The 27,999-nt window shown below is 48.5% G+C and overlaps 2 protein-coding genes across 8 annotated transcripts; one reads left to right on the top strand and one right to left on the bottom strand.

The window, feature by feature from the left end:
* Positions 1-4: 4 nt before the first annotated feature.
* On the bottom strand, positions 5-23,507 carry reps2 (RALBP1 associated Eps domain containing 2). Of its 7 annotated transcripts, XM_048999148.1 has the most exons (20): positions 21,799-22,001; positions 21,635-21,717; positions 15,152-15,275; positions 14,855-15,012; positions 14,434-14,542; positions 12,994-13,091; positions 12,459-12,597; positions 12,245-12,308; positions 10,155-10,303; positions 9,307-9,386; positions 8,919-8,972; positions 8,416-8,500; positions 8,083-8,160; positions 6,246-6,294; positions 5,885-6,021; positions 5,682-5,752; positions 5,412-5,501; positions 1,985-2,115; positions 1,694-1,799; positions 535-1,486 (listed from the first exon to the last, which is right to left on the bottom strand). In XM_048999148.1, exons 1-20 carry the CDS (start codon positions 21,812-21,814, stop codon positions 1,373-1,375), a joined length of 1,935 nt encoding a protein of 644 aa, XP_048855105.1. In that variant the 5' UTR covers positions 21,815-22,001; the 3' UTR covers positions 535-1,372. The 7 variants fall into 7 exon arrangements, with proteins under 7 accessions (XP_048855104.1, XP_048855105.1, XP_048855107.1 ...); XM_048999147.1 differs by lacking the exon at positions 535-1,486 and adding an exon at positions 5-504 and having other exon boundaries at positions 21,635-22,001; XM_048999150.1 differs by lacking the exons at positions 21,635-21,717; positions 21,799-22,001 and adding an exon at positions 23,372-23,507.
* A 947-nt stretch (positions 23,508-24,454) lies between these two features.
* Positions 24,455-27,827, top strand: cltrn (collectrin, amino acid transport regulator). Its single transcript, XM_048999178.1, has 6 exons — positions 24,455-25,022; positions 25,252-25,310; positions 25,591-25,676; positions 26,330-26,437; positions 26,638-26,832; positions 27,322-27,827. Exons 1-6 carry the CDS (start codon positions 24,944-24,946, stop codon positions 27,455-27,457), a joined length of 663 nt encoding a protein of 220 aa, XP_048855135.1. The 5' UTR covers positions 24,455-24,943; the 3' UTR covers positions 27,458-27,827.
* The last annotated feature ends 172 nt before the right edge of the window (positions 27,828-27,999 follow it).

Raw genomic sequence — 27,999 nt, 5'->3', positions numbered from 1 at the left:
CCAAAACGAGGACAAATACGTCTTTAAAAATTATTCTCTGATTTGAAGTTAAAAATGCAGTGTTGGAATTAAAAGAATATGAGATATTATATATAAAACCTTTATGCAACCACAGGTAGACCTGTAGAGCTCACAGATACGGGAACGCTGCTCCGCATGAGGATCTGAATCCCATTCTTCTGCAGACTACAGTGTATTTGACCTTTGCCCTTTGAAGCCTGCTGGGCTCGTTCTCAGCGTCAAGCCTTTGATGTCTCCTGGTTCACGGGGGCCTCGTTACGAACGTGTCGACGTATCGACTCATACACCACAAACCGGCACTGAGAGTGCGGAGCGGCCAGAAGGACACCAGCTGCCCCGGGTGAGACCCACAGCCCTGAGCAGACAAACTCCCAGAGGAGAAGTCTGTCCTCATGTCTGTCTGACCCTCGAGGTTGGTCACATGGCTGCAGGACGCAGGTCCTCCAGCTGGTTCTCCAAGTGGATCCTCTCTTGATGGACCGCCTGGGAGAGAAGGAAAAATCACCAATGTTACAGCAGGAGGATCTCCTGTCTTCCTGCACAGTAGATCTAAAAAGTTCAGCTGAGTTCCCTGTGACTGTGACTCTTTGTACTCAAGTGACTGAAACAAAACTTTGGCCCGAATTTGTACTTTCTGGACCTGAGCTTTCCACCTCTGCTACTGAGATCTCTGGCCGCGTGACCTCAGAGACGCCAGCCTGCCCCTCCTTAAATCCCCACCTCCTCGCTCTCCGTGTGCCTGAGAGGGAAAGTCAAAGCATCAACCCCCATGTCTTTCCTTCAATAGCAGCTCAGGGAAATGACTTAAGTGCAGACAAATGACGGTGCAGCCTGCCAGGGCTCAGAGAAAACAAGCGCAGCGTGACCTTTAACCCTCAACCCCCCCGAGATGAGGAGCTCCCCCCCACTTTGGAGGAAGAACCTATCTGAAAATGACCACTCTTATTAAACTCTCTGGCACGTAGACCACGCAGGACGACCACAAAGGATCTCCATCTCACAGCTGTGCATTTTGTGAACGCTATACAAGTATGAATTCGTGATGTTGTCACCCTAACCATCCCGGCGTACCCCAGAGCATGGAATTCTGGGTAATTTTACTGTAAGATTGAAGGTTACTTCTCCCCGCCCTCCAAGATGCGTCCATCCTGGATGGGATCACAGCCCTCGTGTCTCTAATTCCGAGAGGAAGGATCGGAATGCCATCATTGCCGGGTAATTTGAAGCGGGTTTCAATCCTGATCCCTGCGGAATGTTGGTGTCCAGGCTGTGTCAAACCACACTGCATCTAGCTCCGACAAAGACACAGGATTGGTTCCCCTCATGTGGGAGGAGCCTGCAGAAGCTCGCTTCAAAGCACAACTGCTGCTGGGGGCTCTGCCTCTGTTCCGGGTCCCTGGGTCATGTTCGGTGGTTGACTCTGGAACGCAGGCAAAGGGGGGGTCCTCTTTCCATCGTCTTGCTGCTGTTTTGGTGAAGAGGGTAGCACGTCGTGTACAGGAATGACACGAGCAGCTACGGAGAGCTGATGATGCATGGTGGGCGGGGGCAAGCCCATCCACCCTGAAATCTCAGCCAAAGTCCTAACGCTCAGGAGTGGGGGAACCTGCAGTCTGACCAAGGTTATGACCCAAAACCTCCCCAAGGTCCCGGCGGGCAGCGCAGCCCTGACCTGCAGCTGCTGCTGGAGCTCACTGTTGAGTCTCATGAGGACAGCGTTGGTCTCCTTGTTCTTGCGGATGGCCAGCTGGATGTCCTTCTTCTGCCCTGAGGACAACCTGTAAGCACGACGGACCAGTCAGCCAAACCCGTGTCAGGGCCGTCCTCACATTAAGTGCAGCATCTGGAATTCATTGTAAAAGCCCTTCTGAAAGGCTTCTGAAAGTGTGCACATTTCTTCAGGAATAGATATAGCATTTGAATGATTTATAAATGAATATTCAGTATCGCATTAAAGCATTACTTTTGGGGGGGTCTGTTCCCGCCGGGGGGGTGTGCGGGCGAGCCGAAGGCCTGTGCCGGGTCCCGGACCTGGCTCTCGGGGTGGTATTTCCTGCGCAGTGGTTTCTGGGGGGGCTGGACCAGGCCCATTTCCTGCGACACGGATTGAGGCGTTGGGGTTAGGAGAAGGCAAGGCGGCCGGGATCGAGGACCAGATTCCCAGAACATTCCGCCAAAAGGAAGGCACTAAAACAATAAATAGGGTACAAGGGTTAAAAACAACATTACCGAGCTGCTTTGTTAACACCTGTACACCTTATCTATCCCCGAACTGGCACCAGCAAAGCCCCCCCCCCCCACCCCCTGCTGCTGAAAAGTATCTCGGCAGCCACACAGGCATTAGCAGGGGGGCTAATTAGTGGGCAAGGTGGTACCTGAACTCCAGACCCCCGCGGGGGGAGGCGGAGCTGTGTCCTGGAGTGTGGGCTAAGCTCCTCCAGTCTGGGGGGAGTCTCCCCCTGTGAGAGGGGCCGTAATGCTCATGTGAACCCAAGCTCAGGACATCGGGAACATGTTCTCCTTATGTACGTCGAGGGGGGCGGGGGGCTCCGACATCACCTCCACAGACACCAGCAAACTTCACTTATAAAATGCACACCCCCGCCCCCCTCCAAATCACAGCCTCGATCCAGAAAATCCCAGCCCAGCGCAGTCAGGATTCATGAAGCCCTTCGGATGAGTCAGTCTGCTTTCTAGTGGAGCTGTGCAAGGCCCCGCCGTAATTTGACAGCATCCGCAGCTTCTCGGAAAGGCGTGGGACTGAAATTGCCGGGCAACTCCTCCGCTTGGAAGAGTGTCAGCAGTTAGTTAAGAGTCACGGGAAAAAGAAAAATACGTTCAAATTCCAACGTCGCAGCCAGTCAGCATAGCGAACGGCAAACATCCAACGTGCCGCATGACTTTTTATTGCATTTATTCGGAATGAAAAGACAGCGAGTGCAGGACGGTTTCAGAGTCCGCTGTTTGAATGGGCCTGATTCAGTCCTGAGTCATGCTGCTTCCAACAGTGCCACCTAGTGGACATGGTCAGACAGTCAAATAAAGGAACATGCCAAATTAGACAGGCAGATTCAAGCTGTAGCCTCTGGCCTGCTTAATGAGATTCTGCTCCCCTGAGTGTGTCCCCCTCACCCCTCACGTCATCGTGGCACAGCTGTGTGGTCTCACTGGATGATGGCGGACAGGCCCACATAGTGGGTATGTGCTGGGCTCCAGGCCGCGACTCCACTTCTTGGATGCGTGCCCCTCCTTATCTGCTAGCCTACTTCCTGTATCATAACAAGGCCCTAAATGAGAGCATTGTTATTTACTGACTGAACCCTTTATCCAAAGGAACTTCAAAGGGGTGGTGTCTGGCGCAGCAGGTTGGGACACCGTGCTTGCGATTGGAAGGTCACCAGGGTCGGCGGAGTGATGTCACCGTCGGGCCCCTGAGCCAGGCCCATATAAAAGAACAATTTCTAAACACTCTATAGTTTTCCACAGCTTGGAACCTGCAGTTGCTCCTCGTTTTGTTACATCAAAGGGAATCTGCTCACTGCCGTCCCAGGACACGTCACTGTAGACGTGACTGCAGTGCGATGGAGCTCCATGGACGTGCACCCGTAACTGCAGCAGTCGACGTGCTTGCCTAAGCCAGTGACAGGCCCAGCGCAGAAGCAGTGTAATGGTGATCAGCTCACTGCGATGCGCGAGGGGGCGGAGCCTGACTGAGCTACAGCCCGGGGACTGGAGCCTCAGAATCGAGAACATCTGCATCAGCAGCACGCACACACACACACGCACACACACACGCACACACACACACACACACACACGCACACACACACACACGCACACACACACACACAAACTTTAATGCATCTTAATGAAGGATTAAATAATGACACATAAGAACAGCCAGTCCTCTTCTAACTGACCCTCGACAAAGAAGATGCAAACTGCATTAGAGAGATTCCGTAAATACCAGTCACATTTCCTTCATTAAATCTATCTACACACTGTTCCAAACAGCACTGCACCTCTGAGGCGGCAGCAGGAGGACATTAGCATGAATAACCACCTGGCATCGCAGTTTCAGGGAGCACATTTCCTGATCAAAGGTTACATGGCACAGTGCCAGTCAAGGGTCTGGACGTGCCCATGTCACATGACCTGCCTACCTGGCCTAAGCACAGCAGAAAAGGTTTTGGAGGACTTTGATCAGTGAGTGAAGGAAAAGCAGCCAATGAGAGCTCAGCACAGACGTGGCACCTCCTTCAGGGTGGCTGGAAAAGCAGCCAATGAGAGCTCAGCACAGACGTGGCACCTCCTTCAGGGCGGCTGGAAAAGCATCCCAGGAGGCCGCGCCATGAAACTGGCATAGAGGAGACGGTAGGGTCGGCCAGTCCCTGGAGGAATTGGGGTTAAGGGCCACACTCAAGGGCCCAATGGTGGGATTTCACCTGGCAACCCAAGTCCCAAACCCACAAAGCTGCCCCCCACATCAACAAATACTTTTTACTTGTTTCGTACTTTTGTAATTAGTGCATCATTCCATACATGTTATTTTACAGTTTTAATGTCTTTATAATTATTCATTATAGTATATTATTACCAGCGACCCAGAAGGATAAATGGTTTGGAAAATGGATGGGTGGATGGATTATACTATTATTGGGCCCTTGAGCAAGACCCAGGAGCCAATTCCGGGGGCCCAGCATTGTATAGGGGACCCCTATGATATCTGCGGGGGGGCACCTACATGGTCACCCTTTCGTTCTTTTGGGGAAAGATTTGCTTGGACCACATGCAACTTCATCTACTATACAGTCAACTGATAGGAGGGAGAACCTTCCCTGGACTGTTCCAGTCACACGTGCCTCTCCAAACTGAACAGATGGGCTCCAATTATAGGGGTGGGAATTGATGAACCACCCATACAGTGTGACCTAACCCCCCCCCCCCCCCCCCCCCCAGATCCGGTTTGGTTACAGCAAGGTTCTGCTGTGTTGATGTCCAAGCAGGTGCGAGTCATTCACTTCTCCATTAAGTTTCATAATAAGCAAAGGTTTATTAACAGAGCAACAGTGCAGCAGCAGGACACTGTCACAGCCAGATCCCCGACAATTAAATTATCAACAGGAAGTGTTGACACAAATACAAAAGAATATGAAAATATCATTTAAATCATGAAAAATGGAAGGAAGCCCTTTCACTTCAACAGCTGCTCTTTGCAAACACCAGGATGATCCCAGGAGATTAAAATGGATCTCCTGGTAATTCTCCTACATTGGCTAAAAAACAATATTATTACTAATAAATAATAATAGCAAGACGAAGTAAACAAACCGGAAACATTTTTTCCAAGAGAGCAACAGAAAGGAAGCAAGGAAACACTGCAGCTTTACCTCTTCTCTGAACCTGTCAAAGTCAGCAAAGTTTGGCTGACACACGGCCTTCTGGGAACTCTGCTCCGTGCTGGGAGGGACGTGTGATATCTGGAACACATTGCCATCATCATTAAAGTTTTAAAAACGGATTTATTTGTTTGTTAAAGACCTTTTTTAGGATGTCAGCACCCAGAACCGCAAACCAGGCACAGTGCTAGAATACAAGCGGGAATAGACCCAACACCCAGCTGGACTAGATTAGAGCAGACAGAGTGTGGTTATATGTACCTGTGTGGCTGTCGGTCTGGGAGGAAGTGCTGGGGGGGGTGGCAGGTATCCGCTCTTCAGCCCTGTCAGCCCTGTGAAGATCAGTGCTGAGACAAGGTGCATAGGAGCTGAGTGGCCTAAAGGTGCTTCAGCACCGATGCCTCTACATCCCAGCGGCAGAATGCCCAGGGTCAAAAAGCCAGCCATGTACGGGCCAGACGTACCGTGAGTGTTCTGCTGGAAGAGCCTGTTGAGGTCCAGCGATGAGGCCCGTGAGTGGCTCTTCTGGGGCCGGGGCGGAGGCGTGGGTGGCTGCTCTGCCTTCTTCATGGCGTCCTCAATGGAGGTGCTGGAATAGGACCTGGAAGGCCGGAGTATGAGCTGGAATCACACTCCCGCCAGATGTGCAAGCAGCTTCTTATCACACTTTTTGAATAATCTGCAGCTTTTCCTCTGAAAGTGTCATCAGCTCTGTTGTCCCAAAAAGAATAACGTACTCCTCAGGAAAGCAGCCCTCCGGGTACCCAGTGCGAGCCCAGGGAGCCCCTCACCCGCAGTGTTGGCGTGTAACGAAGCGGATCTTACCTCGGCCGCGCTCGCGATCTTACGTGAGGCTCTGGTTCGTGCGGAGGACCTGAAACACATAACTTAAAATAGCAATGCGAACCAGGTCCCATTTCACTTCTGCAAAAGAGGTCTGTTAGAGGAAACACGACGACAGCGGGTCGACAGCTCTGTCGAAAAGGTACCGCAAGGCATGAGTATCACGCACGAGGAGTGAGAAGAGGGAACGTGAAGATAACAGCCAGAAACACAGGGGGAAGTGTGTGCCTGTGAGCAGAAGGTTGCTGGTTCAAATCCCAGGGTTGGAAGACTGACGCTGCTGTTGGGCCCCTAAGTAAGACCCTTGAGCCCTAACTCCAAAGCGGCCGCATGTAATTTCTCTTACAGGGATCGATGAAGTATCACTATTTTAAGAGGAAAATGATTTACAGTAAAGGATAAATCTTAAAGCAGGATCCACCAGTCACCAGCCCCTGAGGATAATCACAAAGAATCACTCCTGCGCTTTAGGGAATGCCGACAGATGGTAAAACCACTGCTGATACCTGCGGGCAATTACAGCTTCTCACACTCAGGGGGAGAGAGATATTTGTACCTCGAGAAGAAAAAAAACATAGCATGCGATGATCGCATTTGACGCGAAGGAAACGTGTGTCTTCGCCATGTCAATTCTGACCGCTCCGCTTCCTGAAATGTATTTTGTTCTTCCAAAGCTCTGCAGACGAGCTTCAAAGCGTCCTGCCATCGCTGAGCTCAGAGTGCTGCACTGCATGGCATCTGCGAAACTACACCGGTTCTTCGAATGCAAGAATCCACGCGAGCAGCAAAACAGTGCCCAAACCACTGCACGCTCTTGTCTCGTGTTAGTGGCAGGGGTGCGCGGGGGGAGTGGATTAGCAAACAAATCACTCTTTTACGAAGTTTTCAAATAAACAACCAAGGAATCGGGACATCGCTGCATGTGGAGATTATGCTCATTATAATGCCCGTCAGCAGCTGATACGGCTGACCTTAGATCGCAGAGATTACAGGCAGCTTTAGCCAGCTTGTGAAAGTGCAGTTATGCTCATTATGCTGGTTTCCAACAGCAGGACCCCAGCTGGCTTTTAGTCGGCTGTTTCATGCCCTGGTGCTGAGATCCACCAGGAAACCATGGCGACAGCTGCTGCTCCAGACCGGAGAGCTTCAGGAGTGACGCGGAACACAAACCAGTGAGGGTTACTACAGGCACCGGACACCCCTCCCCCCAGACAGGTGCCAGAAAAGTACATAAGGAGTGACTCCATTTGTCAGTCGTGACGCTAGACACCCCAGGGTCTGCATATACAACTGCTGACTGACAGGTTGGCCAGCTTTCAGAACACCTTAGAGGCATTTAGAGAAGAGCAGCACCTGACTTGGCCTGTGGGGGGCGGTGTTGGCCACAGTAGGCGGTAATGCCAGAAATAAAGCGACTTTCTATTGGTCATTTTATTGATTCTCCTTCAGCTGAAATGGTCAGTGACTGACAGCCAGCAGCAATCCCACGTACCTCCAAGTCTGTGCTATTATTCATAACACAGAAATTAGATTTTCAAGCCGTTTTTTACCTGCACTGGAAATCTAGCCATATTTCCTCAAGCGGCGTGATGTTTGGCTGAGTTATGTTTCCTACACCATAGGTTACTCTTTACCCAGGAATAGTATCAAGGGACTATTAAAAACAGAGTAAATACTGACTGATGCAGATTCGATGTCTATAACTATGAAGTCTATGAAAGTGCAACGGGGACAGACTGCAATATATTACAGCTCTGGGTATGATTTTATATCAGCAAGGAAGCCGTAGTGTTAGTAGCAATAGTTATAATAGTAATACCTTGCTCTGGTGCTCCATGGAAATGTTCCGGAGGTTTCTCTTGATCTGTTGTGACTGGCGCCCTCTTCGGACTGAACGCTGAAAGTTAAATTTGAAGACAACAGTATTTGCATATAAACTCTAAGTACTTGAGAGGGTTACCCTACTGACAACGGGGATCACATTAGCATTACCAGAAGCATGGCAAGACATCATCAGCAAGAGAGAGAAAAGACGTCTGGACAAGGACGCCCTTAGATGGATTCAGCCATACTGTGTGTCCACCTGCTACCCTTTGTTCCATAATGCTTGCAAAACTCTCACAGATCTCGCACAGGTCCAAAAGACAGATACCTGACTGAGGAAGTTCTTCAGCCAAGTCCTGCTTGGGTGTGATCATCTCAGACAGAAGGGCCTTATGTTCTGATTCATTCTTTTCCTGTATTGGACAGAAGGAGCATAATGAGAATCGCCAGTCATTATTTCTGGCTGGTGCATCGGAGGGTGCAGGTTGAACTAAGTGGAAAATGAAGCTCAGTGGCACTGTTACTCCAGCAAAGACCTTCACCAGCATGCTAAGATAATAGACCCATGATCCTTAATGGCCTGATAGTCCATCACATGGCACATAATCATACTCTCTGCGGGAGAAATCACACTCTCTGTGGGAGAAATCACACTCTCCGCGAGAGAAATCACACTCTCTGTGAAAGGAAACCCATGCAAATACAGGGGAAAAACATGCAAACTTCAGACACTCAGCAGAGGTGGCATTCAAACCAAAACTGGTCACACAAGGCAATGGTACCATATCAGAGTTAATATCAGCATGGAGAACATCTGAGCAAAAACCTCACCTGGAGCGAGGGCCCTGGGTCAGCCTCCTCGAAGGAGATGAGAGGCTCTGTCCTCTGCAAGACAGAGAACCATCACCTGCACGCCTCTGCATGGGCACCGCCACTGCCTGGCATATGCGGGCGGCGCGACCAGTTTCCAAGTGAGATTCTGTCACGACACGCTACAGCGTCTCAAATTAAACACCTTTCCAACAATGAAATCAGTGTGCAGCCTGCACTGTCATTGCATTTATAAAAGAGGTACTTGGAGGAATACATGCTTCTACATAGCAGCACTGATAAATACAGACAGTAGTAGAGACAAAGAAATATACAGTATTAAGTTTAAAAACAGGCTGAGGTGAGCAGCAGAGCGCACAGTGCAGGGAGAGCAGTCTGTTATTTTCACCTCAGCGAGGACAAGGTCTGACTGCTGTGGAGCTCCAGACGTCCCGAAGAACATGTCCTCACTCACCAATTTTGGGGGAGCTAGGAAACGGGACCATAGAATGAGCCAATCAGAATCGGCACTTTAACTTGCAAGATATATCCAACCTAGTTACATGGCAGGACTGAGACAAAGCTGCAGGGCAGGATCGCGACCCAATGACATTGCAGGACCATGAGCCGGCGCCCGGATGAACCCCAAACCAGCAACAGGGCAGGACTGTGAAGCGGTGGGAGGACTAGAACACGACCCAGCGACAGGGCAGGACTGTGAAGCAGTGTGATGACTGGAACACGACCCAGCGACAGGGCAGGAACACGACCCAGCGACAGGGCAGGACTGTGAAGCGGTGTGATGACTGGAAGACGACCCAGCGACAGGGCAGGAACACGACCCAGCAACAGGGCAGGACTGTGAAGCGGTGTGATGACTGGAAGACGACCCAGCGACAGGGCAGGAACACGACCCAGCGACAGGGCAGGACTGTGAAGCGGTGTGATGACTGGAACACGACCCAGCGACAGGGCAGGAACACGACCCAGCGACAGGGCAGGAACACGACCCAGCGACAGGGCAGGACTGTGAAGCGGTGTGATGACTGGAACATGACCCGGTGACAGGGCAGGAACACGACCCAGCAACAGGGCAGGACTGTGAAGCGGTGTGATGACTGGAACATGACCCGGTGACAGGGCAGGAACACGACCCAGCGACAGGGCAGGACTGTGAAGCGGTGTGATGACTGGAACATGACCCAGCAACAGGGCAAGAACATGATCCAGCAACAGGGCAGGTCTGAGAGCCGACACCTGCGTCCTTCTCCACAAAACTGGGCAGCAGGGTGGGGGGCAGGCTCTCGGGGAGTGGGTAGCCATTCTTGCGTGCCACGATGAGGTGGAAGGCGGTGCAGAACTCAGCCAAGGTCAGGGCCCCATCACGGTCCATGTCGCTCAGCTCCCTGGTGGGGAGGGGCGGGAAGGAGCATAGCTTGTGATCTCCAAGACATCAAATTACAGTGATTTACCGCACTGACCGCTAACACATTTTACCGGCACATCAGGAAGTCGGATCCCTTCCGCTCGTTTATGGTATACAGTGTATCTGAGCACTGAAGAGTACAATTAATCCCAGTAAAATCATCATTACACCAACCAGACCAATTTACCTGGACATTCGTGCTGAGGATTAGGGAGACAACAGGCGAGAGCCTGCTAAGCATGTCCGCGTTCCTTCAGGAACAGGGCTGAGCATCCTAAGAGCCGCACAAGAGCGCAGCACAAACCCAGCGGTCTTCGGCCTCATGGTCTGGCCCCGTAAACAACACCCAACAAATCACAGAATAACACACGAGCTCAATCTGGGCTCGGCGGTCAGAACCAGGGAAACTCTACAGAACTCAGACAGACACCTAGGGTCAGCATTTCACGGTGAATGAGAGTTTGTGATAGGGGGGGCGGACTCACGTCTCTGAGGGCCCTAGGGTAACATGCTAGGGGGCCCTTAAGGGCCCACATGAGCCTTTTTTTGTAGCCAAAAAAAAACCCAAAACAACATTAAAAACAATGAAAAATCAATGATATGTCAATCAAAGCGCAGGTGCCAGCGGAAAAATGTACCAAGCAGGGTGGGGGCAGGAGTGCTGTCGATTAAAATTTCAGAAGTTTCATAGGGTGTAGCCAGGGACGGATTATGGGTTGTTTGGGCCCCTGGGCAAAACGTTCGCGAGGGCCCTCCCCCCCCCCAACACCACCACCACCACCACCACAACCACCACAATTCAAGGGCCCTTGGCAGCCAAACGCCCTCCCTATAGGGTCAGGGGCCCTTGTAGGCAGAGGATCAAAGAATGTAGGCTCTCTAAAATAGACAAACGAAAATACATTGTTGATAAGCGTTGCAAATTGTTTTGGGCTAGGGGCCCCACGGGCCCCCTGCACCCCAAGGGCCCCTGGGCAGCGGCCCCGCTGGCCCGGTCCGTAATCCGTCCCTGGCTGTAGCCCATCCCTCACTCCACCCTGAGGCTGTTAGTCTTGAATTTTTGCATATGTTTCTTTAATTATGTTCTTGCCACACGATCACAGTTTGTCCACCACGCTAGCAGGACAGAATCAAAGACACAGGAGGATGTAATAAGTCTGCTGTCTTTGTGCTGTTTTCTTCTTCTGTTAGGCTGCTTAGTGCCGGTTCACTTGGCAGAGAAACAGCCACTAGACTCTTGTGTTAAGAGAAAGCTGGTAGCATTAAGTCTCAAAGTAGGAATAGTCCATTATCGCCAGGACGGGGGGCAACTTTGTCTATCCTGAAAACTGTCGATAAGAATCTGAATAACAGACATGTTTCTATAATTTAAATGATCATATTATGTTATATGCATAAATGTAACTTCAGGAAATTCTGCCTTCATGGGCCCCTAGTTTTTGGGGGGGGTCCCAGGCGGCTGCCCCTTAAGGTTATGGGGCGGGTCTGTCATTGAGGCAGCCGTTCAGTCAGAGTGACCCCGAAAGCTCAGCAGTAATGAAGTGAAACGTGGCGGTAAGCAGGGAGCAGGAGCAGGGAAATCGTGGACATGCTTAGCGGGATCTCGCCTGGCACCTTGTTAGGACACACAATGCCGCCATTCAGCAGAGCTACTCAGCCGTGAATGTGCTTTAATCTGGGCTAAGCCCCCCATGCGGTGGCAGAAGGGGCGAAGGAGCTGACCGGGCATGCTCAGTCCACATGAATGCCTGGTCGGGACAAAGGTCTCTGGCACCACTGCCATATGACTGACGAAAGGCCAGTGGCATCCTGGGTAGGCATCCTTGCCCCAGCCATATGCCCAGGAAAGTACAGTGTCCACTGCACTGTCTTTCCTGTGTTAAAGCGGCGCCCCCTGCTGGTTGGCAGTCTTCACACTTACCATATGTGAGAAAGTTCTGGAATGGGGAGTTTAGATTTTGTGAAGAAATTCCTCGCTACAGACCCTAAAAAAGGAAAAAAAAAAGTGTAAAAAGCTTTTGGGCGCCACACGGTTCCTCCTGAGTGACTCGCTTTGCGCCCCCCGCCCTGTGGGGCTCTGACACCCACTTGCTGCCCCCGACTGCGTTTCTGAGGTGACGTGGCCTGACGCTTACCCAGGATCAGCGCTCCCAGGTCAGGCTGCACGCTTCTGAACTGGTTAGTGTAATACTCTCGCTGTTCCGGCGTTATCCTCCAGGGGTCCTCGGGGTAGTCCACTATCCCGTGATCCACTGGCCTTTCTGCAGAATGACGCTGGTGAAAAGGAACCCCGGCCCCCGCTGCTTAGTGGAACTTATAACACACTTTAGCTCGGGCTGTATGACTGTCTGTCAGTTACAGAGGTGGACAGTCCAGGTCCAGACAGTAAAAATCCAGACCAAGATTTCATTTCAACCAACCAGTTGAGCACTCTGTGACTGTGTCTCTTTATACTCAGCTGGTTGGTTGAAACAAAATCTTGGTCTGGATTTTTACTTTCTGGGCCGGAAATATCCAACTCTGGTCAGTTATGTTTTAGGACTTAATACATGCTATTCTTATACGCTGATAAGGTGGAACAGCGGTCACTGTAGCCTACTGGAGTGTGACACGCAGATGATCACTCCAGAGCTGTAGGGGGGAGCTCAGGGTAGGGAATCAGGTGCTTACTGAGGAGGTGTGCTCCACTGGGGGTTTGGCCCCATAGTGGATGGGGGAGGAGGTGTCCTGATGAACTTGGGCCCACGCCGAGACTCCCGGGGTCTGACCTGCACCTCAGAGAGAAGTTTGGGTTTTAAATACTGACCTACTAAAAAAAGGAAAGATAATCCATGGCATGACTTGAGTGTGTCGAGGACGATTGTGAGAGACTCTCATCCAGGCTGACTTTTGATTTGCTTAAAAAAAAAAAAAAAGTTGATATGCCAGGGAGACACCTCACTGCAAAATTCCAAACTGGACACCCAGAGGGCGGCGGGGGAAGCCAAATCTCAGTTCACACGGCATTCTCTCGGTGGCAGATAGGTTGCTTAGTAACCAGGTAAGAAAGAAATTTGGGCAGAGCAGAGCAGAATTCTCAGAAGGTCACCAACCAGCTGCAAACTTGAACCCTCTCATATATGGGGTCTAGAAAAGCGACAGCATTGATTCCCCAAAGCGCAAATCAGCCCAGATCCCAGTACATGTCGGTCTTCTTAACAAGGAACAACATGCAATAACATAATTATCCCAAGATCATGGCAAAGCTGTACAAGGAACTGCGAGATATATAAAAATAATTAATCGAAACAGCATATCTCATTAGCTGTGCCGAGGAATAATTAACTTAGCTGTGGCTTTTGGGAATAGAACCAAATCAGCTGTAATTAGATTCATTGCATTAATTCAGGGAAACTGGAGGAGAGTCAGTCAGGCTGTTCAAGGCGTGGCCACCACAGTCTTTCCCATTAACCACTCCTGGCCCAGAGATCCCAGTCGGCGGCTTGGGTGTGGTTCTGATAGGCTGCCCATACATCCTCTTTCTTACTGGGACCTTAATCACTAAATAAATACACATTTTGTTTTGTGTTTCTGCATATCTGCCTTCAGCAGGGCCCAATATCATTCATACATCCATCCATTTTCCAAACCGCTTATCCTACTGGGTCACGGGGGGTCCGGAGCCTATCCTGGAAACAATGGGCACGAGCAAGGGAACAACCCAGGATGGGGGGCCAGCCCATCGCAGGGCACACTCACACACCATTCACTCTCACATGCACTCCTACTGGCAATTTAGCAAGTCCAATTAGCCTCAGCATGTTTTTGGACTGTGGGGAGAAACCGGAGTACCTGGAGGAAACCCCACGACGACATGGGGAGAACATGCACGCATGTGACCCAGGCGGAGATTCGAACCCGGGTCCCAGAGGTGTGAGGCAACAGTGCTAACCACTGCACCACCATGCCGCCCCATGGACCCAATACCACACAGCAAAAAATGGCATTAAAGTGTAACAGGTCTTGCTTTCAGTGTTAGTGGGTCCACTGGTTTCAAACCACATAAAAGCGGAGAGATGAAGCTGGTTCATTAGGTGGGAGGGACAATTCGCTGACTGACGTCTGCCGTACCTAAATAAGCATCTGCTCCATTCCGCTGGGTGCTGTAGGCGTAGCTGTGATAGGTCAGTGGAGAGTCTGGCGGAGACTTGCAAGGTGAGGGTGGAGGCGACCAAGGCTCCTTGAAACACAAACACGCCATCTGTCAGAATGTGTCCCCTAGACAATGTTTTGCTAACAATAATGCTGTTAAACACTATTTCCCATTCTGACACCATGTCTGAATCCTGCATTCGGATTTTAATGTTATTAACATCTCCGTGGAAACCAGCTGAAATACAGAATGAGGTTAGTGACCCATGTTTTTCACATCTGCATATCCGCACCCCGGAATCAAGCCCGCACATAGTCGCTGCCATGGCTACAGCAGTTGATGTTGCCATGGTAACCGTAGTTGCTCCGAAGTCCGCGTGAGACTCTGCGGCAGTCTCACCTTTCGCTCGGAAACGGACCCCTGGTGTCTGACAGGACCCCGGTCCATCTCTGACGCCGCGGCAGACTGCTGGCTGGGGGTGTCACTGCTCTGAGAGCGGTTGGGGTACCGAGGGTCTCGGTCATCTTTCATGTCAGCGAATCGGGGGAGGGGCAGCTCTGCCAGGGAAACACCCCATGTTTAAAAACCGCTGTCAGCACTAATACTGTCAGCTCAGTGTTACTGACCCCCCCTGGCGTCTCTCACACCGACCCCAATGTTACTGAGACGTTCCCGTTGGTCGGGCCGGTGACTTACCTTCCTTGATGCTCTCTAGGCTCACAGGAAGGCCAGCTTGTGCTGCCGCTAGTAGCTTCAGGGCCACGTAGAACTGGCCCGACCCGAAGTAGCCCAGTCGCTTGGCCCCACACACATCTGTGATCTGCAGTAAGGAACAAGGGCAGCTTAAGGCATGACTCTCACGGCGTGGTTGGAACGTTGTAACCTGGTAATCCCCCATATGGTGCTGAAACAGTCCAAACCAGGAGCCACAAACAGAGAAATGTGAGTTTACTAGTTATACAGGCAGAATTTGCTGCTGCAGCTTGGTGTTTGGGGAGAGATAAGTTTAAACACTGACACTTCCTTAACCAGAAACCAGTGCATTGTGGGAATGGTATGTTAGTCATAGTTTAGCACGGAGCTTTGAACTTGCTATACCTCCAGCATTCAGCAATCTCATCTCATTAGGTGACTGAATGGATGAGGCAGCGATGCCCCGCCCCCTTAACTGGGACTGCTGCTGCAGCCTGGGGTGATTGGTGCGCCATCTGTCCAATTAGATTCATAAGCTGAAGAGCCAATAGAAAGAGAGCTGGAAAATCGACCCAGAGCTCAAGGGGAAGTGGTCCAGGCTCATTGGGCAGCTAAGTAAACATCATCACTTGTCATCCTAAGCCCCTGAAAGGAAAAGTGAAGAAACAACCAGGATTGTTTTTGGGCCAGGTTCTGAGACCCTAACATTTCCGCTAAAATGTGTACAATCCCTGTGTTTTTCAACAGGATCTACCAGACTGAAATTGCCCCAATGTGACACAGCAACCTTCCCATCACAGCAGCCCGACCTTCTGGGCCACAGTCTGAACAGTCACACTGACAGCAGGTACATTCCGCTAGAACCAAACCAGTTTCGACACCCCAGTCAGAAACCCTGGGAGGTTGGGGCCTTCAGAAAACTCCCAGCAAGCACCTGGGCCAGAGAGAGGTGTGCAGTCCTTCCTAAGCCGGACAGCGTAGGGCCGGGATCTCAGTGCATCTCCTGCTGTACGGAGCCTGAGAAACCCGCTCAGCTGCCCAGCTTACAGAGCCCCTCGCGCACCGACCTTCCGGAGAGGCATCACTGTGGGTCATCAGCATGCTGGAATCGACTCGCTGCCCTGGCTTGCCCTAGTTATAGACAAGATCAATACTGTCTGATAAGCAGAATTTAGCAGGTTATCTCCTAAAGCAAGAAAAAACTGAAAAGAAAGTTCCATAAGTTCCATAAATGCGGTTAAATCTACAGGGTCTGTTCGCCTTTATCACAGGGGCCGCCACGAGAATTCGTACCCCCAATCTCCCCACAAGGTCACCTGAAAACACTTATCTTCCGCGGCGTTAGAGATGATATCGGCTGTTTACGACATCAGTCTCTTGACCAACGACTGATCGTAAGGGAACAGCGACTGATCGTAAGGGAACAGCGACTGATTGTAAGGGAACAGCGACTGATTGTAAGGGAACAGCGAGGCAGGCAGAGACACCTAACCCAGCTAGTGACGCCTTTGCCATTTTCTCATCGTTAAAAAACACTTTCCCATCCCTGCTGCTGTCTTTCGTGTCCTATCGATCGCAGCTGGACATCACGCCGGCTCTGGGCGCCTCACTGAAGGCCCATTAATATCCACTGTCGCAGGGCCCCCACCCACCCCGCCGCTCCAGTCCCTGGCTCCAAACAGGTGGAAACCTCAGCATTTTTTTAAGGACATCAAGCGAGGATTCGCCTTCCCCCCATCGCAGGGACCAATACCAGAACACATTTATGGTGCCAATCACGTGCGATCTAAAGGACATGTCACGGAGCAAGCTTACCATTCCCCTTCCACAATAAAAGGAGGAGCCAGTGAACAAGGGCGGGACAGTGGAGAGGCAGCCAATAAGAGCTCAAGGGTAAAACATGACCTCAGTGCAACTCGCAGGAAACTGCCCCAACAGTAAAAGCTACAGATCGCCGGGGTCCCCAAGCAGATGTGCGCCAGTGTTTTTCATTTTCTCTCGAGTGAAGATGTGGTTTCCTTACAGCTGACAATGAATGAGACAGAGGTTGGGTTCCCCCCTGCTGAGAAGGGATGGGTTAAGGGTGTTAATGCTCCCCCCACCCACCAGGGGGCATTAAGGGTGTTAATACTCCTCCCCCCCACAAGGACCACAAAGCGTATGGCACTGTGGAATTAGCAAGGATTTAGCTGTACAAGAAATACCAAAAAAAAACGCACAAATAAACAAGATTGCCACGACTGCGGAGGGAGGGAGGCCGAAGTAGCGATATCTCTCCCTTTCACAGACAAAACACCCCCCCACTCAAATGTGGGACAGAGCATTGGGCCTGGAAAAGGTTGCCCCGTGATTAGCATGCATGGCTACACAGTGATGCATGCGCAGTGATGAGTGTGATACTACCAATGGAACAATACAAAAAAGAGGGACGTCTCAGGATCGACCTATAAGTCTGCAGCACTTGGCTAAAACATTTTAAGACATTTAGATTTATCTGCTAGCTGGTTTGAGGTTAGGCAGACGAAGCCACAGACTAACCGATGGATTAACTAGTCCACCTCAGGGTTCCTCATAATCTTCAGTGGAAGCCGACAGATGGAGGTTCGAGGCTGATTCACCAGATATTTATGGGCTATAAAAAGCAACAGAATGGGCTGGACTGGTCCCCTTCCCATCAGATTAAAACATGCATCTACAGACGACTCTTCACTTTTATGGTCAAAGGGATCCTGAGCGTGGAGACAACAGACCCTCTTGCTGTACAAGAACCATTAACAGTCTGTATTAAAGGACTGAGATTATTCCCCGGGTTCTGCACTGGCTCGCCCCCGCAGTGGTTTTACCACAATGGTGATCATCTCGCCCGCGTGTGAAGGAAACCCCAGCTGCTTAGACGAGGCAGTTTCCTGGCCCATCGTTGTCCATGGTGAACGTTCTTTAGTCTTTTCTGCGTCCTCTGTGTCCCCAACAGGCAACAGGATCCTCGAGGAAGACGACAGCCACCACCGTGTGACAGAGCCACTCAGAATTCACCGTTTAACATTTAACTTCCCTTAAATCATTAATGTCTCCTCCGCTGCCCTAACTATTATTGGACAGCCAGGCACTACGGTGGCCTCTACCCAGCCAGACATAAAAGCCGCTGCCTGCTGGGCACCTCGTGTCACCTCTTGACAACAATCCCAACTCCAGACGGTCACTCACCATTATCCAGCACAAGAATACAATTCAAAACCCACAAATGGGCTTCGCTGTTAGCTCTGGAAACACCTTCATCGACATTATTACAGAACATTACAGAACATGAGGTATTTTCCTGAAACAAGGAGATGTTTTTGAGAGGCAAGTGCTGGCAGCTTGCGATATGATCCCCAAACCCCATGGATCGTTACACTGAGAAGACTAATGAGACTAACGAGGACACAAATCCTCCAATCCACTAGCTCCAGGAACAGACGGTGTCTCCCCCCCCCACACCCCCAAATTACATAGTATTTGCACCTATTCTGAAATTTGTTGTGGTATGGCAAGGATGTTACAAAAATGTTAACCCCATTAGTCACTCAAAAATATAAAAAATATTTCCAGGTATTTTGTCAGAGATGTGCAATTTTGGAGGTTAAAGTTACCAACAAAGTGGCAGCTCATGGGCATCGGGGGTGGGGGGGGGTTGGGGGTTGGAGGAGGCGGGGGGCACAGCGTCTGCAGCGTGGGCAGCCGGGGAACAAGCTCCCAGCCAGACAAGGCCAGATTCGGATCTGGGCTGTAGCCACGCCCCCTGCGGTCATGTGACCTGCTTTATGACGGCCTAGCAGGCAAACTTTCAGGCTGGGGCATGTGACAGAAAGCTCATTTATTTTTTCCTGAAGTTACTACTGGAAACTCGGTGCATCCTGTGAAAACTGCAACCCAACCCACGCTTCAGAGTAACCCCCCCACCTGAGTCCCAAATGTCCCAAATCCAGCAAATGTCACCACTCAAACGTACTCTGTGTGATGCTGGGAGCGCCCAGTATAACCAGCCTTTCCCAGTCCTTACATTACATTTACATACACCATTCATTTCCAGAGCAGAGACCCACGCTGGCAGTCTGACTTTCAGGAAATATCAGGTGACGAGAGAAATTATGATTTATAACCCACAGTGGGAACTGCACTTAAAGAGAAAGAGAGCACCAGTTCGTTCCTTTGCTTGTCACTGGTGCTGCACCCTCAAGGCTGTGCCAACTGTACTCTACAGCTGTAGGTAATTGTACCTTTTAAGGTTGAGAAATCGACTCTGTGGAACATTTTTGTACCATTGGTGGTACATTAATGCTGTTTGTACCTTGGGGATGTTCCTCAGAATCCATTTCTGTACCTTAAATTAGACTGAAAGGTACATACAGCTATAGGGTACAGTTGGCAGACCCTTGAGGGTGCAGCCGCAGTGACAAGCAAAGGCACAGACTGGTGCTCTTTTACTGACAGTGTAGGGGATTGGAAGGCAGGTTCATTTGCTGTGGACTCTGTCAGCTCACCATTTCCGAATAGGTATGTCGCTGGCGCGTCGGCACCGAGGACGGGCACCTGGGCAGAGCTATGAGTGTAAACAGGGGCTCGCGCCTCGTGTCCCAAAACAGAAGCCACTGCGGACAAGACCGGACACGTTTGGCTTCAGGAGAGGCTGAGCTTTTTATAGACCACATGTTTGGGGGGTCAGACAGAGAGCAGAGCCCCCCTCACATGGCGCCCATGAGTGTGATCACTGATGAACGACACTGAACCACGAGAGCGTGAAAACACAGTGATGAGGATGTAGAGGGTTTGGTTTAGTAAAGCACAATACGCTAGTGACAGCATTAACCCAACAAATCTGATTCGGGCATAGCATATGTGTACAACCAGTGCATATGAAACTATGCAGTTACAACAGAAAAATGTAACTGAACAGAGCCTCACATATTGCAGTGGCTTGTAAGAAAAATGACTGATCAATAAGATTATTGAGGAGGAGAATAACATCCTGCCTGCTGATGAATTAGATACAAAGTCTGTCACTGCATGCGCGGGAATTTTCTGAATGAATAACAAATCATGTTCAACTCAGACATACAGTGTATAGGCGGCTAAGTAACAGACAAGGCTGAAAATACACCAGTTTAATCTTTTCTGAGTCCTCTGCTTTCAGATCTTTGCAAGAATCTGACGTCCTCTTTCTTCAACACGCGCACGTCGTCACTGGGTGCAAAATCCGACATCCTGCTCAGAGCAGGGGCCGATTTGGAAAAGGCTCGCCTGTCACTCACACAACTCTCATGGTTTTTTTGGGGGGGGGGGGAGGGGGGAGAGTTATCGGAGCAGATCCGCAGAACTGCCAGACCGGATGGGAAGGAAACACGGAGCGGGGCCAAACATCCTGAAATGGTGCGGGGATACAATGCTTCCCCCCGGCGGGAGGTCCCCGCATGTGGGGAACGAGCCTCCAACGCCAGCATCAGGATGACGAAATATGACATCTTTCGCTCTCTGTTTCGCCAAAGGCTTTGTTGAAACAGCGCTTTCCTTTTCATGGCTTTTAAAATAAGTTTTTTTTATAAATTAAAAAGTTCTAATATCTTTTCCGAGAGTAACAGGCCTATAGCAGGGACTCAAACCACTAAACTACCGGGACCAAATACTAGCCCTCATGCCTCTCGGTAACGACCAAAAATTAAATAACGGTAACTGAAATACATACAGGCACATATAGGCTAAAGTGATCATGTCTTTGCAAACAATTAAAAACTGTTTTCTGATGTTACACTCAATTCCTGCATTGCCGACAACCCAAGCAAACAAACCCTTTGCTGCGTCCCACATTAGCGTCAATTAAGTTACTAACACACCGGTAGTACCGCGCGGTTCTTTGACACTTTCGTCCGCAACCAAAACTCAAAAACAAGCATGATTTCATTTTACATTCAGTCGTTCTGCAGGCTATGGACGATCAGCAGAATCATTTCTCGCATAGATGAACGCAATAATATCTCAGTGCTTTTTGTTTAATACAGATATGTACATGCCTATAAGCCGCAAAACCCAGCGAGGCTCGACCTGTTATGTAGCCTACGTAATTTATAATTTATGCTTTTTTACTTTGTTAAAACATTAATACGACAAAAACAGGGCTACACGTCCTAGACAAACAGATACAAAAAACGATAATACATTTTTAATCGGGGAAACAATTAATGCATGAGCAAAAACAAATTTTGTCGTTAAGTAATGCCATGATTGTCATCCGATTTGCTTTGTTTAATAAATTGCAAAGCCGGCGAGATCTCGTGTATCTATAAGGATATTAAGACATTAGACATGCTTTTATTTTACATGTGCCTTAGTAAACTAGCGGTGATCTTCATGCACCGTGCGCGATCTGAAGGTGTTTCCCAGCAGGACCACACACGTCTGCAGATTAGTATTAGAGCGAATAGACCTTGATGTCCTACAAAAAGCGGCACTTACTTGATGTAAGGTCTCGGCAGGTAGCTGCGACGCCCTGAAAAGCTCCCCGACTTTGCTCGCCGCTAGTTTTCCAGAGCTGTCAGCTTGACACAAAGTGGACAGACCCGAGTAACATCTCTGCTCGTTTTCACTTATGGATATGAAACTCCCTCCCGACGCCGTACCAGGTCCCCGATCCATCCCTGGCCTGGACGCATCCGAGTTAAAAACAGTGTTATGCCTCTGGAATGGCTAACATGAAACAGATACCGCGGCGACGCGGGCCGAGTAACGAAAATGACAAAAGGAAGATTAAGGGAAAACCACCGGGTCTTGATCTCCGCAGTCCGGCGGCTTATTCTAGGACCTGGGACGCAGTGCCAATTAGTACCGCGAGGTGACGCACGGGGGCGCTGCAGAGGCTTCTGCTTTCTTACGTCAGCGCCGACACTGCGGGCGTGTTCTCGCGTTTTCAACTCGCCGCGGCGTCTTTCGACGAGAAAATCACGTGTGAATCTGCTCACCTGCTGACTGAGACGATGTTTAACATTATAACCTGTAGGATTTTAATGTAGCCCGATCTGGTTCTATCGTTATGTTCTATGATTGTGATGAAAACAAAAACGCACAATTAATCATATATATATATTTCAGATCATAGATATTTCGGGTAATAATTTTAGGTACAGTCGAACCTCGTTACTACGTACCCCGGATACAACGTTTTCACCTTTTCAACGTACAGATTTCTAATTCCCGTTTTTAGCCTATGTATTATTCCAATAGTAGCCATTGTTTACAGCGTACACCTTTACAGCGTAAACTTCGATACAACATCCAAATTTCTAGAGAAAATACGAAAACTAACCATCGTTACAACGTACAGCGCTCTCCCCGCCCACCACAACTTGTGTCGCTACATCTACCTGTATCTACCTGATCTTCGCCCGACAATGCACATTTGTCTATTGCGTTGTAACTTCCCGCGTTAAATGAGTTGCCTTGACCGACCGTTACTGGACTGCGTAGTAATGGCTTGTTAAGTGTTGTGTGCGTATTCTTTGTTTATTAAACCTTGTGAAATACCGGTCATGATGGTAATTGTGAATTCAGAATAATAATGGAAGTAAAGGATTTTATGATTTAATTTGACCAATATTTCATTAATATTTTCAGGCCAAATGCCAATTTGGATGCGAATGTTTATTTTAAAAATCCATTTTGACCAGCCGTTGTGTATTTTCGTTGCCGTTTATCGCCCGCCGGCACCAAGTAATCGTGAGTAATTTAAGGAAAATTTCAAGGATCCAAATGAGCTTTGTCGAATTATTTAACAAGTAATAATGTTTTCGTTTGTTTTGTAGTCAATTTAAGGGTCTGTTCTATTAAAGTTTTATCATTTACATGGATATTTCGTGAGTTATTTCATCCATCTTGCACTAAGTGGTTACAACGTTCTATGCTTATAACGTACATGTTTTTGATATCCCGTCTTGTACGTAGTAACGAGGTTCGACTGTAAATGGATGTTTTACCGGGAATTCCAGGCAGTCCCTTCGTGGCAGTACGCCTACCTTGTGCTCCGTGCTACCTCCTCGTAGCAACCCTGGGCGGAAAATGCTGCTAGAAATACGCTGAAATTGAAATTACTCACTTTTTTAAATATTAGCGTGACGAGTGAATTTACGAAGTACAAGTCTATGAGTTATACAGACATTAATACCCCTGTGAATGAGTAAAATGCATAACGTTACTCACACGGCAAACATGAGCACATTACAGAGCAGTTAGCTAAAGTGGTGTTTCAAAATAATTTACACATGTATTTCGTTTATAAATTAAAAATCCTAACGAGTAACTGTTCAAAACGTGTGTGGATTTTCTGCCACCAGGTGGCGATGTCAGTCAGTCTCTTCCTTTGCCACCAGCAGCAACAAAATATGAACGAATGTTGTTCAGTGTCTCAAAGGCAAATCAGTGCCGTCTTTCTGTTCGGTTTGTCATTCACTGATCCTGACATCCGTTCCCCCAGAAGCCACCAGAATACCAGTAATGTTTGTTGGCTCAGAAAAAAGTGTAAAAATGTATTCCTTTATCACTGGGGCTGTACCCTTGTAATTATAACTTTTAAGGTACAGAAATGGACTCTGAGGAACATCCGAAAGGTACAAACATCATTAATGTACCATCAATGGTACAGAAATGTCCCCCAGAGTCCAGTACTGTACCTTAAAAGATACAGTTACCTGTAGCTAAGGGTACAATCGGCAGACCCGTGAGGGTACAGCCCCAGTGACAAGCAAAAGCACAAATGTTTACCCGTTTTTCTGAGAGCGTGGGCGTAGTTTACGCCTTGTAAAATATTTTGAATGCTTTATGTCAGCCTGTGATTTTCTTCTTCTGAAAGTCATGTTGCTTTAGAAATATTCCATCTTGCAATATATTTAGCCTGTATGAACCGAGATGAGCAAAATGCAAACCTGACCATGATCTGTAAAGCAGACCATGAAGCAGAATCGTAACCTGCTATGACTTTTTTTAATCTATATGACCAAGCATTGATGTTTTCATTTAACTTTCATTGCATTATATTCTTCGGAATTAATAAGGAAAGAGTTCTCTGTTTACAGTTAATACAGGAATAAGAAATTAAAGATTCTTTTTTCTGTAGCCGAGTTAATATAAACCATCGATCAGTAACAAATTAACAATTTTTAACGCACTCACTAATCCATAAGTATGGCAAGAAGAAAGATAAAATTGAGAAAAAAACAGATTTGGTAGAATGAATGGGAATATAGCGACTAGAAACGACGTGATTTATAACGTGGTCGATTCCTGCAGTTCAGAGATTGAGATTTAAAGCCTTAGTGGTAATTTAGCTTTAGCCTTACTGGTAATTTCCTGAACCTCTATTCTGGGCTGCTACATCAATCCTTCTCCAAAAGGCGTCGTCCTGACAGCCTGAGCTGGATCTTACTGGGCGGAGAAGGTGAATAGGACGGTAGCAGGAATAAGCCTCTCACCGCCCCCGCTGGCTTTCTGCAGGCCAAGCAGAACGCTATCGCAAAACTCTTCGCTGTTTCAGCACCGCAAGCCAGTTACATAACATTCATATAACAAACAAGCTCAGGCTTAAAAGTTAGATACGTGTTCGCTTAAAAATGACATTTGCTTCTTTGCGGTAGTCGGTAGGGCTGTTAGGTGGAGAGGCGTTTAATGATTAAACCCTGTTCTCCTCCCATTTTCTGATCCCTGGGCTGTGCTCACCGTAATCCCCGTTTAGTGCGATTTTAACTGCGTTTTCCCCATAAACTCTCTCGGTGCGGGATGCTGCCCGGTCTCTTACTATCGCTTTGCATTTCCACTGCCTTGACAGCTGTCCAGGCTGAGAATGAGTGCTTCGAGGGTAAGTCAGCACAGCATCTCCACCAAGAGGGCGGACAGGGACACATTACACCATGCAAATATTAAAATATTTTCCTTATGCTTGCTTATCATTAATGCAACATCCCACATGGCGTTTAAATTCTGTTAGACACTGACTGGCGTGTCTGTTTATCGTTATTATTTTAACTTTCTTAGTTGTTAAACAGCCACATATCCCACTTATGTTTGAAAATGTTTTCCTGTTGCAGATGCAAACGATGGCTACAAAGTACGACTTAGCATTAAAACAGCCCTGGGAAATAAGGCGGTAAGCCTTTATCGGTTAAATGCCCATATAAAACTTTCATAATTATATTTACAGAACTGTTAAGTGAAACTGTTTTTGAAAAGCACTGCTGTGTTTGGAAAGGAACGATCCCATAAGATGTAATATGTTTTGTTGAACGTCAGGTGTTTATATACTGCCCTATTCTCAGAAGCTAACTTTGTAGGATAAGATGTTTTTTTCAATCTGTTTAGATACTTTAACATATTCATGTGTTTGCGTATAAATAACGCGAGGACACGCTTGTAAATTGACTTCACAGTACCCTTGGAACGACAGCGAGATGTTCCTGTTCAGGGCTACTCTGGCCTTTGCAATGAGAGTTTATACCAAGTCGGATCAGTACAAGTAAGGGGCCCCGAATGACCGCATGCATGTGTTTAATGAGAGCGCCTCAAGTCGCATTTCTCGGCATTCGCCGCATTAGTTAAATTGTATTTAATTTAAAAACGCAAAAAGAAATAGATACCGCGTTAATTTATGCATCTTTGACATTACACTGTATATTATTTGGCACGGATAGGATGCCGTATTACCATAGGCCTGTTGGACGAAAACTGCACGCCACTGTAACATCGCAATACCACAAAGCCAGTAGGGATATCATGTTATTTTGACCAAATTCTCGACTCGGGCTCAGCATGAAACCCATTATTCTCCACAAACAGTGCGTCCTTTGTTCGTTTTGCTCACCTTGGAAAGGTTAAAACCATTGCCCGACTTATTTGTTTAGTCTGATACCTGCGCTTATTCAAACAGCGATGCCGTGCAGCATATTAGATCGTGGATGCAGGTTGCTGATATGTTTCTGATGTTCAGCAGTTCCATGTGTGCCACTCTTCACGATTTGGCTTTAGGTCGAATTTTTAGAAGAGATAGGAAATTAAAAAAGAAACATATTTTGTCATAGTTTTAATTTTTTTGTTAGTGGTTAAATCAGTGGCAGATAGGCGGCTCTTATTTGCATTTAACGTAGTTTTATTTTTTGTTTTCTCTGCCAGCGTCTCAAGCGTCCAGGTGTGTAACGAGACGCAACGCGTGTCCTTCTGGTTTGTGGTGTTAAACGACACGGGGCCTGTATCCGCTGAGGTTGTGGCAAAAGCCGTCAGGTGAAGTACAAGTCACATACGCACATGCAGGGGTCCCCTAGCAGGCAAACCCACGGGGTGAGCGTGGGAAAGCGTTACATTTTACACATGGACGACATAAGGCAATTTAGTGCACAATCGCAAAATAAATGTTTAAGAACTTTATAAAGGTTTGATCTTCAACCCTAAAAGTGCGTCTCTGGCGATATACTTTCCCCAAGGATGTCGAGGAACCGCATCAACAGTGCTTTCCTGCTGACGGATCAGACCCTGGAGTTTGTGAACATTCCCCCGACTCTGGCAGCGCCGGCGCAGCCTGGCACGCCGCCCTGGCTCATCGTGTTCGGCGTGGTCATCTGTGCCGTGTGCGCTGGCGTCGTCACACTGCTTCTGTCCACCTTCGTGCAGAAGAGGCGGTGAGATGCGCCTTAGTCTCTGGCTCCGGCGACACAGTTGTCTCAACTCGTGTTTCTCAGCCCGGTCCGTGGGGACCCTCAGCAGTGCACATTTTTACTCCCTCCCAGCTGCCAGCACACCTGTAGCATGTATTCAGTGTTCTTAATTGGCTGGGATATGGGCAGGAGCAGAGATGTGGACTTTCTGGGTGTCCCAAAGCACTGGGTTGAGAAACACTGTAGACCAGTGCCAGCTGTTTGCATACAAAACTAATCTTCAGTTGGGCCTTCTACTAATACCCCCATCCCCACCACAGGAAGTGGTAACAGTCACATGGTAATGGGGTTGAGTGGCATAGTAATGACTGATTAGTTTCCCTGTAAATAGATTACGGTTGGTGTATATTATTTTACAACAGCGAGCAAATAATTTAGTCTGTTGGTTAAGTGAGGTGAGACATGTGGTGAGAGAAGCTGATGTTGCATGTCACCATGTTTGTGGTCTAACAGGAAGAAAGGAATTCTCGATGGGGAGAACGAGGAAGAAAGGTGTGAAAAACAGAATGGCACTGCCCAGGAGGTCCAGGAAGGAAGTGATGATTTTAACCAGAGATTTGTGGAGGCCAGTAGCTCTACAAAGCTTTAGGGACCTGGAAACTCATAGCCTCACCTATAGGACCACCAAAACATGCACCAAATCACCAATCACCAAGGCAGGACAGGCCGCAGACCATAACCAGGACAGCACCGAACTGGAACAAGGCAGATGTCTGGGTTGCTGACGTGGTCTCGTCTATGATTACACTTTAGGGGGATCTTACTGCAGATTTTTGCAGATTATTTAATTTATATGCTCCAAAAATAAGCAAATTCTTTTGGGGATTATGTTTCTGCCTTTCACGACAGTTTTGTTTTTAGGTAAAGCTTTGTAGCAGTAAACAAATGTACTATTAGTTGTGACATTTTTCTGTGTGGATAATAAACAGTGAATTAATTTTTCAGTGAAAGAGAACAAAGTATAGATTGGCTATTCACCTGACACTGACCACACTAACAACCCAGGTGGATTGGTGTTGTGTGTGTAATTTCACCAATGCACACGATGACTGAAATACGTAAACAATGAGTTATCTAAAAGGTGGACTCTTGAGCGCGAAGGGCCGCATTCGGTTAGGGACGGTGGCATGG

The sequence above is a fragment of the Brienomyrus brachyistius genome, unplaced genomic scaffold (assembly GCF_023856365.1).
Source record: "Brienomyrus brachyistius isolate T26 unplaced genomic scaffold, BBRACH_0.4 scaffold44, whole genome shotgun sequence".
NCBI classification, from domain to species: Eukaryota; Metazoa; Chordata; class Actinopteri; order Osteoglossiformes; family Mormyridae; genus Brienomyrus; species Brienomyrus brachyistius.
The sequence above is the reverse complement of the archived record's forward strand: the minus strand, read 5'-3'. Positions and strand labels throughout refer to the sequence as shown.